Consider the following 15,752-nt stretch of genomic DNA (forward strand, 5'->3'; position numbering starts at 1 on the left):
AAAAAAATGGTGTACATCGATCAATACTACCTTAATTACTAATCGGTATTACAGATTGATACAGATTGATTGTAATACGATCGTTATAGGGTAATACAATTCTTAGGTTGTGACTACTTTTATTAAAAATAACTGCAATTACAGAAAATATGTAAAGATAAAACTAGTAGTGTGAAATTGTACTAATAATTGTAGCAGTAATAATAATATCAAGTTTTGGAATATTAGTACTTGAAACAGAAAACAGAAAGTGGAACTCTTAAAAGAAGTGGAAGTCATCAATAACTACTATTACTGCTACTACTAAACCACCTTCTGATCGCTGCTGCTAACTGCTGTTGTGCTCAACTCTCCATTTCTTTTGCCGCGCTTTACATTCTTCAAGCTCTTCCTTTGTCTCTGTAACTATTGGTACTACCGGAGCCTGGGGATGAAGGAAAACTCCAGTTCCGGGGACAGGATTCAAATGAGGATGAGGGGAAGGTGGATGATGTCTCAGAGAAGAAGATGGCGGCGGCCATCAGACTCAATTTAGTATCATTCCTTACTTCTTCAAGCTCTTCCTTTGTCTCTGTAACTACTATTACTACCGGAGCCTGGGGATGAAGGAAAACTCTAGTTCCGGGGACAGGATTCAAATGAGGATGAGGGGAAGGTGGATGATACCTCGGAGAAGAAGATGGCGGCGGCCATAAGACTCAATTTAGTATCCTTCTTACTACAATCGAGCCTTGAAGCTTCACTTACGCATACACGAAATGAAGATAAGATGTAAAGTTCATGTCTGAATCTTGGTATGTTTTAGATCTAAATAAAATATAGGCTATCAATTCGTGAAGTACTTCGCGAAATGTGAAGTCCCTTCGCACACAAGACGTGAAGTATTTCCCAAAACGTGAAGTACTTCAAGAAACGTGAAGCGCAAAACGTGAAGTCACTTCAAGTACAAATAATCCAATGTAATGATGGAATATACACTTCAAGTTCTCTCCAAAATTCATTTCAAATTTACAAGTACAAAATATTAACATTACATCAACTTTACAAAATACAACTATGGTTCTTCAATTTGATGGAATAATCTGACCGTCAATTTTTTTCTCCAAAAATTCATTTTATCTGAAGTCACATTCTCTATACCTTGGTTAGCAGTCAAATATTCTATATACATTAGCATTAAGACACCACAGTTCCTGCTATGGGTTGCTTTAGGGACTTCCCCTCTCTTAGCTGCATTTTTTTGCTTTAGGGTGTGGAAGCCTTTGGTATGAAATGGCTTCAAGCTGATCTTAGGAAACATCGTTGCTCAGTAAGAGAGGTTGTCTTTACAAATAAATATAGAATCATTTCACACAATGGTCTTAAGTATAGATCAAGAGTCTTAAAAAGATAAGAATCGCAGTCATAAACATTGATGTGCCACTGTTGTAGACGAGCAACGCAGAGTATCCAATGTTTGTTAATAATGTTCACAGATATATATATATCGTCTATTGATGACCAATCAGGCATATATCGATGTTCAGCACCCAAATAATAGTCGACAAATTCTTAGTTTTTATACGTTCAAGGATCTTTACGTTAAATGTCGTACTCTCGCCTGAGTTTATCTCCGAGTAAGCAATCCCTATTGTTACTTTAGATTTCTTATAAGTCTTGGGATATATTGCAATCTTTTTTCTCAACAAGTGGCAACATGCATCGATTTTCTGCACAATGGGAAACATTCAGTATATATCAAAGAACTTTGTTAGAATAACATTAATGATGAATTGCACGACTTACCGTATTTTGAAGCCATGTGAACCTTGTTAGAATTCTATGAAACACCTCATTCCCTGCTTCACAGGTATGGAGATGTTTTTTCTCATTTATGGTATCTGGATCATTCATCTATTTATGTACTTCATCCAACAGATCATCTTCAAATTTTTGAAGGGGATTGACTCTTATCGATCATTTGTCTTTGTCAGTTTTCCCGAATGGTTAGTGTACGAGACATTTATCTTCGGTTTTCTCATCCTCTTATTTAGTCCAAATGTTGCTTTAGGAGGAGTATTGTATACTTTTAAATCATCATCATTTTTTTCTTCTTCTCCTCAATCTCTTGTCGCACAATTTCGCTGAGCACCATTTCATCTTCCTGCTCCTCCACCTCCACATCCTCCTCAGCTTCATTCTGTTCCTCCACACTCTCCTCATCCTCCACACTTTCCTCATCATCCACCTTCACATCCTCATCCTCCACCTTCACATCCTCCATTCTCTCCTCATCCTTCACCTCCACCTTCACATCCACCTTCACCTCCACCTCATCCTTCTCCTCACATTCACCTTCCTTCACCTCCACCTCATCCTTCTTCTCATTCTCCTCACTTTCACCTTCCTTCACCTTCACCTTCACCTCATTCTTTCTTCTCCAACTCCTCACCTTCATTCGTCTTCATCTCCTGCAAAATAGAAAAACATTCTGATGAGTTGCATTATTTTATCGCGAAACGTGAAGTACTTCGCGAAACAGTCAAATTTTAATATCTAACCTGAAGGACCTCCTTCTTCTCCTCCTCATTCCTTTTTTTTCTCCTCCATATTATCTAATTTTGCTAATAATATGGTCATCTTTTGGTTAGATTTGACTAATAACTGTTTGGACATACTAATAACCAATTTTTTCATATAAACATGGTGAGTTTATTGAGTTTCTTTGATGGTGATTTCCAGCTCTTTGAGCTCCCCTTCAACTCTATTTTCAGCTCTTTTAGTTCATCCTTCAATTCTGTTCTCAGCTCTTTTAGCTCCTCCTTTAGTTCATCAAAAGAAGGTGTTGGAGGTGATGCATAACTTGATGTCGCGGTGGAGGGACTAAGAATACTGGCAGTTTTGGGGGACTATATTCTACATCATAAGCAAATTTTCTCTTCAGGTTGACTTCTTTGAGAGTAGTTTCAGTCTTTCTCTTCCTAGTGACAGATTTGGGAGTACTATCTTCAGATTTAGGTTTAGATTCTTCATCTGCATCTTCATTTTAATTTTTGGATCTCTTCTCATCTTTAAATCCCTCAAACAAATCATCAGTTGACTCGTCTATTTGTTCAAAGTCCACCCGATTGTATAACCTCTTCTCCATTAGGACTCTTCCATCTCAGTCAAATTTGTGTTCTGAAGGACAGACTTTATCACCTTCCATGTGTTCTTCCTATTGGATTGATAGACTAATAACCTTGGGCGTAGAGGCTCATTAAGCTTATTTCTGCTGGCAATTTTATGGACAAAGTCTTTGATAACCTCATATGTCCACACTTAAAATACTAATGCGAACCCATAAACGTTACAAGCAAAAAAGAGCAAAAGGATCAGAACTCGATTTCTCCTCGATCTTCTTAAAATATAAGGAACTGAGACGTTTCATGTTTTTGTTCAGACCCTTCAAGGTGTCTCTCTAAAGGTGACCTTCCCCTATGGAAATCGGAGGAAAGTTTCATCGTCTTCCACCATGTGAAATATTTAAAAAAATACAATCCTCCTTGGGTCAAATTCAAATAGTTATTGGAAAATCAGGCATATCAGTTCCATCTTACATTCATCTTTCTTGTCAATGCATGACAAAAAAAGAGGCTCAAACTCGTTCATTCGTACCGTCATATTCCCTTTAAAATATTTCATCAAGAGAGGTAGACAACCTCGACATTCATCTTCTTCTTCGTTCACCATAAGAAATCTATCAAAGTTCCTACCCATTGACCATTAATGTCATCTCCTTCGAGTTTGAGCTTACCCTCCTAAGCAACATATGATGGACTATTGTTCTTAAAAACTGCAAGCATGGGGCTGTGAATAAATATTTGAATTGGGTATTATAAACCCTCTCCAAAAGATCCATTGTATCGAACTTGTTAGCTATCTTTTTGAGACAATTGACGTTTATCCAAGAAATCCTCCCAGGAAACTCAGTAAGGTGGTTTCTGTCATCTATAAAAGGAACAACAACTAAAATGTAAGAACAAATACAAATACCATAGTGAAACCTTAACCCATAAAGAAACTATAAACATAAACCCTAAACCCATAGCGAAACCATAAACATAAACCTTAACTCATGGTGAAACCCTAAACATAAACCCTAACTCATAGCGAAACCATAAACATAAACTCTAACCCATAGCGAAACCATAAAAATAAATCCTAACCCATAGTGAAACCATAAACATAAACCATAAACCCATAGTCAAACCATAAACATAAACCCTAACCCATAGCGAAACCCTAAACTATAAACTCTAACCCATATCAAAACCATAAACATAAACCCTAACCCATAGCGAAACCATAAACATAAACCTTAACCCATAGCGAAACCATAAACATAAACCATAAACACATTGCGAAACCATAAACCATAACCCATAGCGAAATCATAAACATAAACCATAACCCACAGCGAAACCATAAACATAAATCCTAAACCTATAGCGAAACCATAAACATAAACCCTAAACGGTTTAAACCAAAAACTAAACTAACCTGATTAATGACGACGATGATGGAACGAGAAGACGAGCAGGAAGAATCGTCGAGGCAGGGAGCAATGAAGTTAAGTAGAGGATAGAGAGAGACGAGGCTTTACGAAGTGAAGAAATAAAATATTCCGCGTAGAACATAATTATAAATAGTATAGCGCGTGCAGAAATGCGCGCCTCTTCGACTTCCTTCGTGAAATGTGAAGTCAAATCGCGAAACGTAAAGTCACATCGGGAAGGGACTTCCGATCGTGAAATGCAATTTTTTTTAATTATTTATAGCTAATCTCTCTCGTTTGACAAAGTATCAACAACAAAGTAATGGATTTGAAGAGAATCTCTCTTAGCAAAATAAATCTTATTAATTTTAAATGAAAACATTTAGATTTTTCAAAAAATGTTTTGAAAAAATGATCATTGAGCTTCAGACAAGAGAAAATGGTTTGAAATCGATTCTAAGTCCATTGAAGAAAGTAAAGAAGTAGTTGAGTTGTTAATCTTTTATTTAACAACTCAACTTCTTCTTTACTTTCAAATCCATGTGGTTGTATTGATATGTTTTTTTTATCATTTTGAAGCCTCATATTTTGTATGAGTAATGATAGGGAACCGAATTTGGGGCCGCGAAAGTCCGCGAATATTGGATATTCTGTTTCATGAATATTTTCTCCTCTCTTGTTAATTTATTTCTCTCACTCTCATTTATCTCTCATCTCTTTCATTAATTATTTTCCCTCTTCTCTACCACTAATTAATTTATTTCCTCTATTAATTAATTTATCTCGATTATTAATTAATTTATCATTTTCTTTTTCCGATTTATTAATCTATTTTCTCGGTAGATATTAAGTTTTTTTATTAATAAATATTAAAAATATTTTTTAAATTATAAACCCTAAACCCTAAATTCTAAACCCTAAACTTTAAACCCTAAATTCTAAATCTTAAGAGCATTAGCAGCGCACAAGACCTTTGCCCTCTTATTTTGTGAAATCAATATTCCACATCAGCAGAAAGCGGGCAGCCAAAACACTCCAATGCTTCTGCCCGCCCTCTTATCTAAATAATAAATTTTATTTATACTATTTTAAATAAATAACTAATTTATAATATAGGAATATTATAACTAATATTCCTATATTATAGGAAAATTTGAGATTTTAAACTCACGTGTTAATATAATTAATAAAAAATATATTAATTTATTTAAAATATATTATATATATTATAGGAGAATTTGAAAATTTCACCCTTAAAACATATTAATATTAAGAAAATATTTTATAACGGATATAATTTATAACGATATAAAACATGTTAATATAATTAATAGAAAAATATATTAATTTACAATTACAAGAATAAATTTGAGAATATATAACATATATTCCTATATTATAGGAAAATTTGAGAATATATAATTAATATTTCTATATTATAATAAAATATAAAATATTTTTATAATTTAAAATATATTATAATTTTTTTATAATTAAATATATAATTAATATTCCTATCTTATAGTAAACTTTATAATATATATTTATTTAACGTTATTATAATAATGTTACTTAAAAATAGTATGAAAAAATATTATAATTAAATATATAACTAATATTACTATATTATATAATATATTATATTATATAATTATGAAAAAGTCAGAAGAGGGCATGACCGGCATAGAGGGCACTGCCCTCTTTTTGCTTTTATCTCCAATGCAAAAAATGAAAAAAAACCAATGACCTGCCCTTTTCCGCACTGCCCTCTTTTTGCTTTTATCTCCAATGCAAAAAATGAAAAAAACCAATGACCTGCCCGCCCTTTCCACGCTGTCCGATGCGGGCACATGTCATGCACTGGAGATGCTCTAAATCCTAAACCCTAAACTCTCCTTTCTTTTTTCTTTTTCTTATTATTTTTTCATATTTTTTTAGTTTTATTACTTATAAATGTTTATTTAATATTTCTATTCTCACGAAATTTTTTTCACTCATTTCTTTGATAAATTCATAATTTAACTAAATATAGATAAGAGATATTAATTATGGTTTAAGATTTAGGGTTTAGAATTTAGGGTTTATAGATATTATGATTTAAATAAATTAATCAGATAATGAAAGAGATAAGTTAATTAATTCATAAAGAAGAGAAATTAAGAGAGAAATTAATTAACAAGAAGAGAGAAATTAATTATTAAGAGGAGAGAAATTAATTAATAAAAGAATATAAGAATATTCGGTGTTTTATGAGAATATTCTATTTTCGCGGACTTTCGCGGCCCCAATTCTTAAATATCTTATGCACATACATAGATGAATTCTTAGTTTAATTTATGATAGATAATTTAAAATTAGAAAAATTATGAAGATAAACATAAAATTAATAACAAATAAAAAAATAAATTTAAAAACATTAAAATATAATCTCAGTTATCATTTTCATAATTAGGTTAGGGTTAATTTATAATAAAAAAAAAATTAAAATATTAAAAATAGAAAGACAACTATAATATAAACAATATAATTATGATTAGTAATATAAAAGAGCTACTAAATAAAAAAATATATAAAAAATAAATGTAATATTAAAGATTAAAAAAAAATGTTTACAAATATTATAATAAAGAGAAAAAAAAATAATATATTATTATATTAAATATAATATGGACTAATATATTATGGGAAGAATATATATATATATAGCATGCAGCGAAACTAATTAACCCTTGCTCTATAAATTCTCCAGACGGGCTTCAGTTCCCGTCTGTCTTCCGGTCTTCCTCTCCGAGCGAAACGGCTGCCGACTTTGTATTGGTATGTTTCATGTTCTTAAAAGTTAAACCCTAATTCTTAAATATCTTATGCACATACATAGATGAATTCTTAGTTTAATTTATGTTTATTGTTCTTAAAACTTAAACCCTAATTCTAAATATCTTATGCACATACATAGATGAATTCTTAGTTTAATTTATGTTTCTTGTTCTTAAAACTTAAACCCTAATTCCTAAATGTCTTATGCACATACATAGATGAATTCTTAGTTTAATTAGATTCTGTTGTGATTGTTGATTAATATGACATAAGATGATGAATACTCCAGTTCATGTCTTGCATTGTTAGAATTAGACTATTGATGTTTGATCATTATTTGAAAAAACTAACTTTGTCCTGCTTTAAAATATCAAACTTGGGTTAGATTGAGCCAGCGAAGATGAGTGGAAATAACAAGGAATCAGACCTTCCTCGGCCCACCCGTGTGAAGAACAAGACTCCTGCTTCGATTCAGATCACTGCGGAGCAGATCCTCCGTGAAGCACGAGAACGAGAAATGCAAGAGGCTGAAATAAGACCACCGAAACAGAACATCACAGATGTCATCGAGCTCAACGAGTACCGTCTCCGCAAGCGCAAGGAATTTGAAGATCTAATCCGACGCGTGCGATGGGACGTTAGTGTCTGGGTGAAGTACGCTCACTGGGAGGAATCGCAGAACGATTTCAACCGTGCTCGTTCCATTTGGGAACGAGCACTAGAAGTCGATAACAGGAATCACACTCTTTGGATAAACTATGCTGAAACTGAGATGAAGAACAAGTTCGTCAATCACGCAAGAAACGTCTGGGATAGAGCTGTTACTATTCTTCCTAGAGTTGATCAGCTGTGGTACAAGTACATTCACTTGGAGGAGATGCTAGGAAACATTGCAGGAGCTCGTCAAATATTCGAGAGATGGATGGGTTGGTCACCCGATCAACAAGGCTGGCTTTCCTACATAAAGTTCGAACTCCGTTACAACGAAATTGAAAGAGCAAGAGGAATTTTCGAGAGATTCGTGCAGTGTCATCCAAAAGTCAGTGCTTGGATTAGTTATTCTAAGTTCGAAATGAAGAACGGAGAGGTTGGACGGTCAAGGAATTGCTATGAAAGGGCTGTAGAGTTGCTTGCTGAAGACGAAGATGCAGAGAAGCTGTTTTTCGCGTTTGCTGAATTTGAAGAGCGGTGTAAGGAGATCGAAAGAGTGAGGTAGTGATAAGGATGGTATATCATCTTAATTACCATGCATCAGTATAGTTGAAAGCCTTTCTTTCAATTTTTCCTCCATTTTTTTTATTAATTCAAATAAGGCTAAAAGGGAAAACCCCAAGATTTAACGTGGTTGTTTGTTCTTGAAAAACCCAAGATTTAACATGGTTGTTTGTTCGTGAAAAACTCAAGATTTAACATGGTTTTTGTTCGTACATATGGGATTCCTGTTTATATTTTGAACTTTTGTCTTTATGTAATGACGACATATCACTGTACACCGTTCGGTACTACCTTAATTACCGATCGGTATAAGGTAATACTGATTGAATGTAATCTGATCGGTATAAGGTAATACACTTGGTTGTCGGTATAGTTGAAAGCCTTTCTTTCACTTTTTTTCTCCATATTTTTTTAAACCTAATATTTAACATAGTTGTTTGTTATTTTTTTAAACCTAAGATTTAACATGGCTGCTGTTTGTTCGTGAAAAAACCAAGATTTAATATGGTTGTTTGTTTGTGAAAAATCCAAGATTTAACATGATTGTTTGTTGGTACATATGGGATTTCTGTTTATCGGTACTACCTTAATTACCAATCAGTATTACCTACCTTAATTACCGATCGGTATAAAGTAATACTGATTGAATGTAATCTAATCGGTGTAAGGTAATACTAGGTAATACTGATTGAATGTAATCTAATTGGTATAGGGTAATACACTTGGTTGTGACGTCTCTTATTAAAAATAACTGCAATTACAGAAAATAGGTAAAGATAAAACTAGTAGTGTGAAATTGTGATAGATGAGGAGTGTAAATATTAGGTGGTAATAATTGTAGCAGTAATAATAATATCAAGTTTTGGAATACTAGTACTTGAAACAGAAAACAGAAAGTGGAACTCTTAAAAGAAGTGGAAGTCATCAATAACTACTATTACTACTACTACTAAACCACCTTCTGATTGCTGCTGCTAACTGCTATTGTGCTCAACTCTCCATTTCTTTTGCCGCGCTTTACATTCTTCAAGCTCTTCCTCTGTCTCTGTATAAATCTCTCGTTGTCTCTAGACGGGTACCACCTCGTTTGTCTCGCCTTCAACTCCAACCGCTTTTCCTTTAGGAGAGTTAGTAGTGTTGTTGCCGCCATTTTCCTTTTCTTTTTCTTTTTCTTTTTCAGTTGAGGAATTACTATTACTACCGGAGCCTGGGGGAGGAAGGAAAACTCCAGTTCCGGGGACAGGTGTCAAATGAGGATGAGGGGAAGGTGGATGATGCCTTGGAGAAGAAGATGGCGGCGGCCATACAGCTGAGATAGGAGATACAGCAACTGTCGCCGGAAAAGGTATGGTGGGGGTGACTGGAGTCACGAAAATGGGTGGGATCCCATTTGGAGGGCGGTTGAGTGGGACAGGAAGAACCCCTGTTGCAGGACCAGGCATATAATGCTTCTGACGAATAGAAGGAAGAAGATTAGGTGAACGACTAGGCGGTGGGCCCCAGTGATGGATGTCGCCAGTTGATTTCCTAGGTTGCGATTTGACAAAGGTGACGAGTATTCGTTGTCTGCGTGTTGATGACATGGCGTGTCTGGCAGTATCTGCTGATCTTCCTTGCATCGAAAGGAGTGATCTGTAACAAGTTGAAGACAAAGTTAAATTTGTTTTTGTTTAAATTGACGCGGTTTGAGAAAAAGAAGAGATTTTGATGTACCCGGGAGTGAAAGTTTGTCGGAAAGTGCCTCGGAAATCGCCAGGATGGTCAATTGTGATCATTCTCCCAAAGCTCATATCGCATTCGGTCAGAAAGAGTAGACAGATTGGTCTTCCATACCAAGATGGCCACATATGTGGTTGTGAGTAATCTCCCTAATATTAATAACAATAATCCATAAATCAAACCAAATTGAATTAATGTACCAAGATTAATGATGCTCTTAAGGAATGGATTTATATGAATAGATAATTATCGGAACTAAGGTCAAGAATTTATTTTCAAATCTATACAAATACAAAATCTTTTCTTTCTTGAAAAAATAAAATCAAACCAAACAAAGAAGACCCCTTTTTTAAGCATATCTTTCCTCTTAAAAAAACCAACTTTTAACTATTTCATGTTGTTACCTCGTTAAAGATATCAATAATGCAAGAGTCTGCCTTGACAGACGTGATTTGCATATCGACTAAGCGATCAATTACATCTTGAAGTAACTCGGGTATAGATTCCACTCTCGAATCTGCATAAAAAGATTTTAATTTTTTTTTAAAAAGGCAATCATAAGAAGAAAAATTGCTTTGAATGCTTTTGCGATTGATTCATGCCTTTTGCAGAGTTCCCAGAGACATTCTCATCTTCAAAAGGTGCATCGGCAATAGGAAGGCCTAATTGAATCATCTCCCTCCCATGGCCTTTCATTGGCCTCCTCATGGCAACATATGTCTGCCCTGCTTGATCGTCAAGAAACAGGTAGACATGTAAGCACGATAAATTATTAATTAACTTGCATACAAGACAATCCTAATCAAATTAAGATACCAACTGTTCAAAACTTGGTAGATACCCTGGTTTCATTTGAAAACACTTTGTTAGTCTTATTGGGTGTAGAATGTAGATATCCCTTTTGAAAACAGTCTATGTGAACTTTATCCCTGCTCCTATTCATATACACCTAAAAATAGATGTTGAAGATAGAGCAGCTGGGTGTGAGCTCAATAAAGTTATCCTACAGTGATTTTTACAAGCCATCCAAATTTTCATGGTAACTGGACGGCTAGATCATCAATAAGAGGTGTTTCAAAATTGAGCAATTCCAAGTGTATCTCACCCAACCGCTCATTTAATATCAAATGTATCTGGATCCAGATATAAAAGTGTTTCCAAATAAACATGTTAAAAAAAACATACTAAATTAGGATGAAGTGGGAAATGTCTGAATTATGGAGTTGTTACTCTAAAGTCAAAAGTAGCTTTAATTGTATATCCATAAGAATGGGGAAGAATTATGTGCAGTTAAGAGGGAATTGTGATGACTTTAATTGCTCCATCAACCAACCTCCATGAAGATTTAAGCTTGGTTTTTGTTGTCACCACTTAGGTCTTGTTTGATCTAGGGTTATTTAAAGTTATTTCCAAATAATATTGTTTGATGTAGGTTACTGAAAATCAGACTATTTGGGAAAAAACATTAAGGGTATAAATATATAATAAAAACTTTTTCTAAAAATAACAGATCATTTGAATAATGTGATTGATGAGTAAATTGTTGATCGGTCAATGGGTTATTTGATATTAATCTCATATAACCCACATCAAGCAAGGCTTTAGTTTTAAACCGCAAATATCAAACATTTAACCAAAAAAATTCAAATACAAATTTAAGGGGGAAATGAGTATCAACCGACACCAGCAATAGCGGCATTATGTTATAGAAAAATAGAAGACATGCCTTGAAACTGTCCCTTCTTTCCTGCAGCTCTCATATCACTAATTAATGACCCAATTTTTGAGACTTCAGTGGCATTGAGCAGTTCTCCATATAATTTCATTCCTTCCATCATATTAACCTGTGGATGGGAAGATAAAGAGCAATATCTCATAGGCAAGGAAATCAAAGTCATACTCTATTTCTTCATATTATTCAAGTTAAGTTTCTGAATAGTATAATTCACATATACCATTTTCCCGTCAAGCAGCTCTGTAGCAACAAATGTTCTTGGAACAATATCATGGTTTTGCTTCCCATGAGAATCTGATCTATTTTGGACATCATTTTGAGAAACCACATCACAATGCCCTAGGAAAAAAGAAACACCAACAAAGATTAGAAAAATAAATTAGAAATTCTGCAGAAGCGTCAAAGATGGCATGTTCTTGAGCAAATAGTTCCAATTATATTCATGCAAGAGCCTAGATCTTTCTTCACACTAAGGCGGTGTTTCCTTACCTTAGCTTATCAATTAATCTAAATGATTATTTAAATTAAGTTCATTTAATAACTGTTACTTAAAATCACTTAATTAAGTTAATCAAGCTGCCTTTTTCGTGTTTGTGCTCCCTGTCACATACATTCTAGAAAAGAAGCAGAACTTCTCATCCTCCTAATTTTGGTTTCAGTCATCCCTTGCTAAAGATGATAAGTCTTCCATCTCTTGGCATATCAAATAAAGGGATCAGCAAGAAAAATAAGGGATTTCGTTTTGATTGTGCGTTTGCTAAAGAAGTGATTTTGATCAAATGTTCAACTTTGGAAACACGGTTTATTCTGTAAGATCTGTGGTTGTGTCAAGTTAATATGTATAAAGTTATTTTCATTAAAAAAGTTCGTTTAGATTCAACTCAAATTAAGTTTACAAAATTAACTATAAAATATGGTAAGATAGTTCAAAAGACAACTTTTAACTCTAGAAATTACGTAAAATAATTTTAATATTTTCCCAATATTAGTTCTACATTTTATAACTTACATGCCAAGCACTTAACATTCAGATATTTGCATTTGATTTATTCGATTTTATTTTCGAGATACTTAACTCATTTGATACTTAAAAATTCAATATTCAACATTCAATACTTATTTTTAGTTTTATCAAACGCGCCCTAAAATGTTTCAGGCCACCTAGCACATCTAGGAAAAAGTCAAAGAGTCAACTATCTAGGAGACTGGATAACCCCAAACTTGTTGTCGGCTAATCTTGGTACGATAAGTGATATGTTTTGCTTTAACCCACTGAGGTCTGTATTAGCTAGTTTTTGTTGATTTGACTTCTGTTTCCAGTTAGGTTTTGTGTGTTTTTCTTTGAAAATGCTTGCCTCGGGTGTTCTTGACTTGTAAAACAAACAAAAATAAATAAAACAAGGTTGTGGTTTTGCTGCTTTGGCTATTTGATACATATAATTAACAAAAAGGGAAATATGTCCCTTTCCAAAAAAATGAAGAAAATGGAATATATACCAAAACAACGAACATCAAAACAATAAAAGAAATAAGAACATGAGGGTAGTGGCATACCTTCATTGTCTACAGAAGAACCATGATCTTGTTGCTCAGTTTCTTGTTCAGAAGTACCAGAACTGGTTCCTTTTGAGTTCTTTGAACCCTCAATAAAGCTCTCTACTTCTTGAGTTTTTACCACAACTGGTCCAGAATCAAACACAGTCCATCACATTAGTCACGAGAATTCAACAATATATCAACCAATTCTCTAGCAAACAAACAATCAAAATGATTCTCAAATCTGAAATGGAAACTAGGAAAATCAAAGAAAAAAGATACCCAATTGTCTATACATGGAAACAAAACAATTGGTTGCCAAAGGCACACAATAAAAAAAAATAGAGTATACAATGATGCATGCAAAGGCGTTATTTCTAGTTGCCGATAGAATGGAAAATAACATTAACTTGATCCTCGAAACGTACATTTAAGTTCCAACATTAAGGTACAATCGATGCATAGAGTTGGCAATACTTGGAAACAATATCAAATGTATAAACAACATTTAAAGTAAATTGATTCTCACAATCTATCCTAAAAAAGCTCAATCATAGTTCAACATTCAAAACTCAACAACACCAACAGAACCATTATAAAGGAAATGTTTTCAATTAGTAACCATCTTTATAACCACTATAAATGGAATGATAACTAAAATAATCATAATTCATAAGTGATATATAGACAAAATACCTTTCTTATCATCAGATAATACAACACTCTTCTCGTCTAAATTTGCAACTTCTTCTCCTTTCTCAGCAATTTCACCAACTTTCTCCAAAACATCGGAATTACCCGTTCCATTTCCATCATAACTGTGGTACTCACCATTGTAGTTTTGATTTCCCTTAACAAAATCGCCACCTCTTTGTCCTTGCCTTGAACCAGCACCACCACCACCTCTCCTGAAATCTTTACCATTTCTCCTAACTGGTTCAGAAAACCGCTGTTGTCTCCTCCAAGCCACCTGCTGCAAAGAGTATACAACTTCGGCAATAGAGAAATATTGCTGCATATGAAGAACTGTGTTCCAATTACACCTCCTTTGCTGTATAAATCCCATAACAGCATCATACTCGCCTGGCTCACCAACAGACTTCATATGCTGACATAAACTGTCTATCATCGCATTGGCAGCCGCAAACTCACTTCTCAGCCACGAGATAAACCCATCTCTTTCATCTGGAAACCATTGCCGTTGATGCGCTAGGTTAAGGATTTCAGCTCCCCCATTGTTGTTCGCAACAACACCTCCTCCTCCTCCTCCAGCGCCAATTGGATACTGCATTTTGTCTGATACAGTATTTCCTGGCGGCAATGACATTGTAGAAACCTGTATACTCAGAATTCCTCACACTACCCACATAAATGAGCTAGCTTTTTTCCAGATCTGATATAATAATCACGAAAACTGTTGAACCCAGATCAAAATTCTCGAATTTAGTAAATAGAAATGAAGAAGCAATTACCGATTGTACTACTATGCCTGATTAGGGAATCCGCTATCAAATTATGAATCAAATTCAGAAAGCATACGTAAAATGAAAAGAGAATTAACAAATGTCCAACGCTGAATTGGGGGAAATGGGATTGTGTCAGATCTGAAGTGGGAAGGTTAGTGCTAAGTTTGAGGGTAGTAAAAGCGATCTATTGGGTGTTGATGAAATGGGTGTTGAATGGTGATTGGAGAAGAAGGTCTCCAATGGAGGGTTTTAGACAGAAAGGAAAGAGACGGATGGATGAAGAGGGTGAAAGTGTGGTACTTGGCTAGATGATGAAAACAGAGGTGACGAGGCTAGTGTGCTGATATGTTCACAACTGGAGCTTTTGGGTTTGGTTTGGTTTTGGAAATGGCGTCTATATCTATATTATTATGTGGAAGAAGAATCAGATACCGCTACTTTTCTCCAAAGCATATTCCGTCTACTCTCTCTCTCTCTCTTCAGATCTACTAACTATATATTAAGGGTGAGAGGGTCTTTAGGGTTTTTCATTCTTGGATAATTAAAATAAATAAATAAATTTTTATCAAAATTGTTTACATTATTTTTTATTTTATTTTTAAAGATTAATGTATATTATTAAAAATGAAAAAAAATCATTTAAACACGACAAATTATGATATTAAAAAAAAAAATTGTACTCAATAATTTATCGAGCTCATAATCTATGACAAACCCTATCGGCTGGCTTTCCTAAACGAATCCCAGA

At 34.2% G+C, this 15,752-nt stretch overlaps 2 protein-coding genes across 2 annotated transcripts; one reads left to right on the forward strand and one right to left on the reverse strand.

The window, feature by feature from the left end:
* The first annotated feature begins 7,258 nt into the window (after nucleotides 1–7,258).
* Nucleotides 7,259–8,686, forward strand: LOC124936679 (crooked neck-like protein 1). Its single transcript, XM_047477198.1, has 2 exons — nucleotides 7,259–7,333; nucleotides 7,719–8,686. The coding sequence occupies exon 2, from the start codon at nucleotides 7,734–7,736 to the stop codon at nucleotides 8,547–8,549; it is 816 nt and encodes a 271-aa protein (XP_047333154.1). The 5' UTR covers nucleotides 7,259–7,333; nucleotides 7,719–7,733; the 3' UTR covers nucleotides 8,550–8,686.
* Nucleotides 8,687–9,319: 633 nt separating this feature from the next.
* On the reverse strand, nucleotides 9,320–15,460 carry LOC124934271 (RNA demethylase ALKBH10B). Its single transcript, XM_047474775.1, has 9 exons — nucleotides 15,011–15,460; nucleotides 14,235–14,931; nucleotides 13,557–13,682; nucleotides 12,223–12,341; nucleotides 11,994–12,111; nucleotides 10,870–10,992; nucleotides 10,672–10,784; nucleotides 10,262–10,416; nucleotides 9,320–10,180 (listed from the first exon to the last, which is right to left on the reverse strand). Exons 2-9 carry the CDS (start codon nucleotides 14,863–14,865, stop codon nucleotides 9,616–9,618), a joined length of 1,950 nt encoding a protein of 649 aa, XP_047330731.1. The 5' UTR covers nucleotides 14,866–14,931; nucleotides 15,011–15,460; the 3' UTR covers nucleotides 9,320–9,615.
* Nucleotides 15,461–15,752: the final 292 nt, after the last annotated feature.

The sequence above is a fragment of the Impatiens glandulifera genome, chromosome 4 (genome assembly GCF_907164915.1).
Source record: "Impatiens glandulifera chromosome 4, dImpGla2.1, whole genome shotgun sequence".
In the NCBI taxonomy this organism is placed as follows: Eukaryota; Viridiplantae; Streptophyta; class Magnoliopsida; order Ericales; family Balsaminaceae; genus Impatiens; species Impatiens glandulifera.

What these genes read in the sequence shown, in the direction of transcription:
- LOC124934271 (XM_047474775.1), bottom strand. Translation starts at nt 14,865, where the DNA reads ATGTCATTGCCGCCAGGAAATACTGTATCAGACAAAATGCAGTATCCA. An exon ending in AAAGAAGGGACAGTTTCAAG is followed by an intron (nt 10,993 to 11,993) that starts GCATGTCTTCTA and finishes ACGATCAAGCAG; the next exon opens with GGCAGACATATGTTGCCATG. An exon ending in CGACAAACTTTCACTCCCGG is followed by an intron (nt 10,181 to 10,261) that starts GTACATCAAAAT and finishes AACTTGTTACAG; the next exon opens with ATCACTCCTTTCGATGCAAG.
- LOC124936679 (XM_047477198.1), top strand. Translation starts at nt 7,734, where the DNA reads ATGAGTGGAAATAACAAGGAATCAGACCTTCCTCGGCCCACCCGTGTG.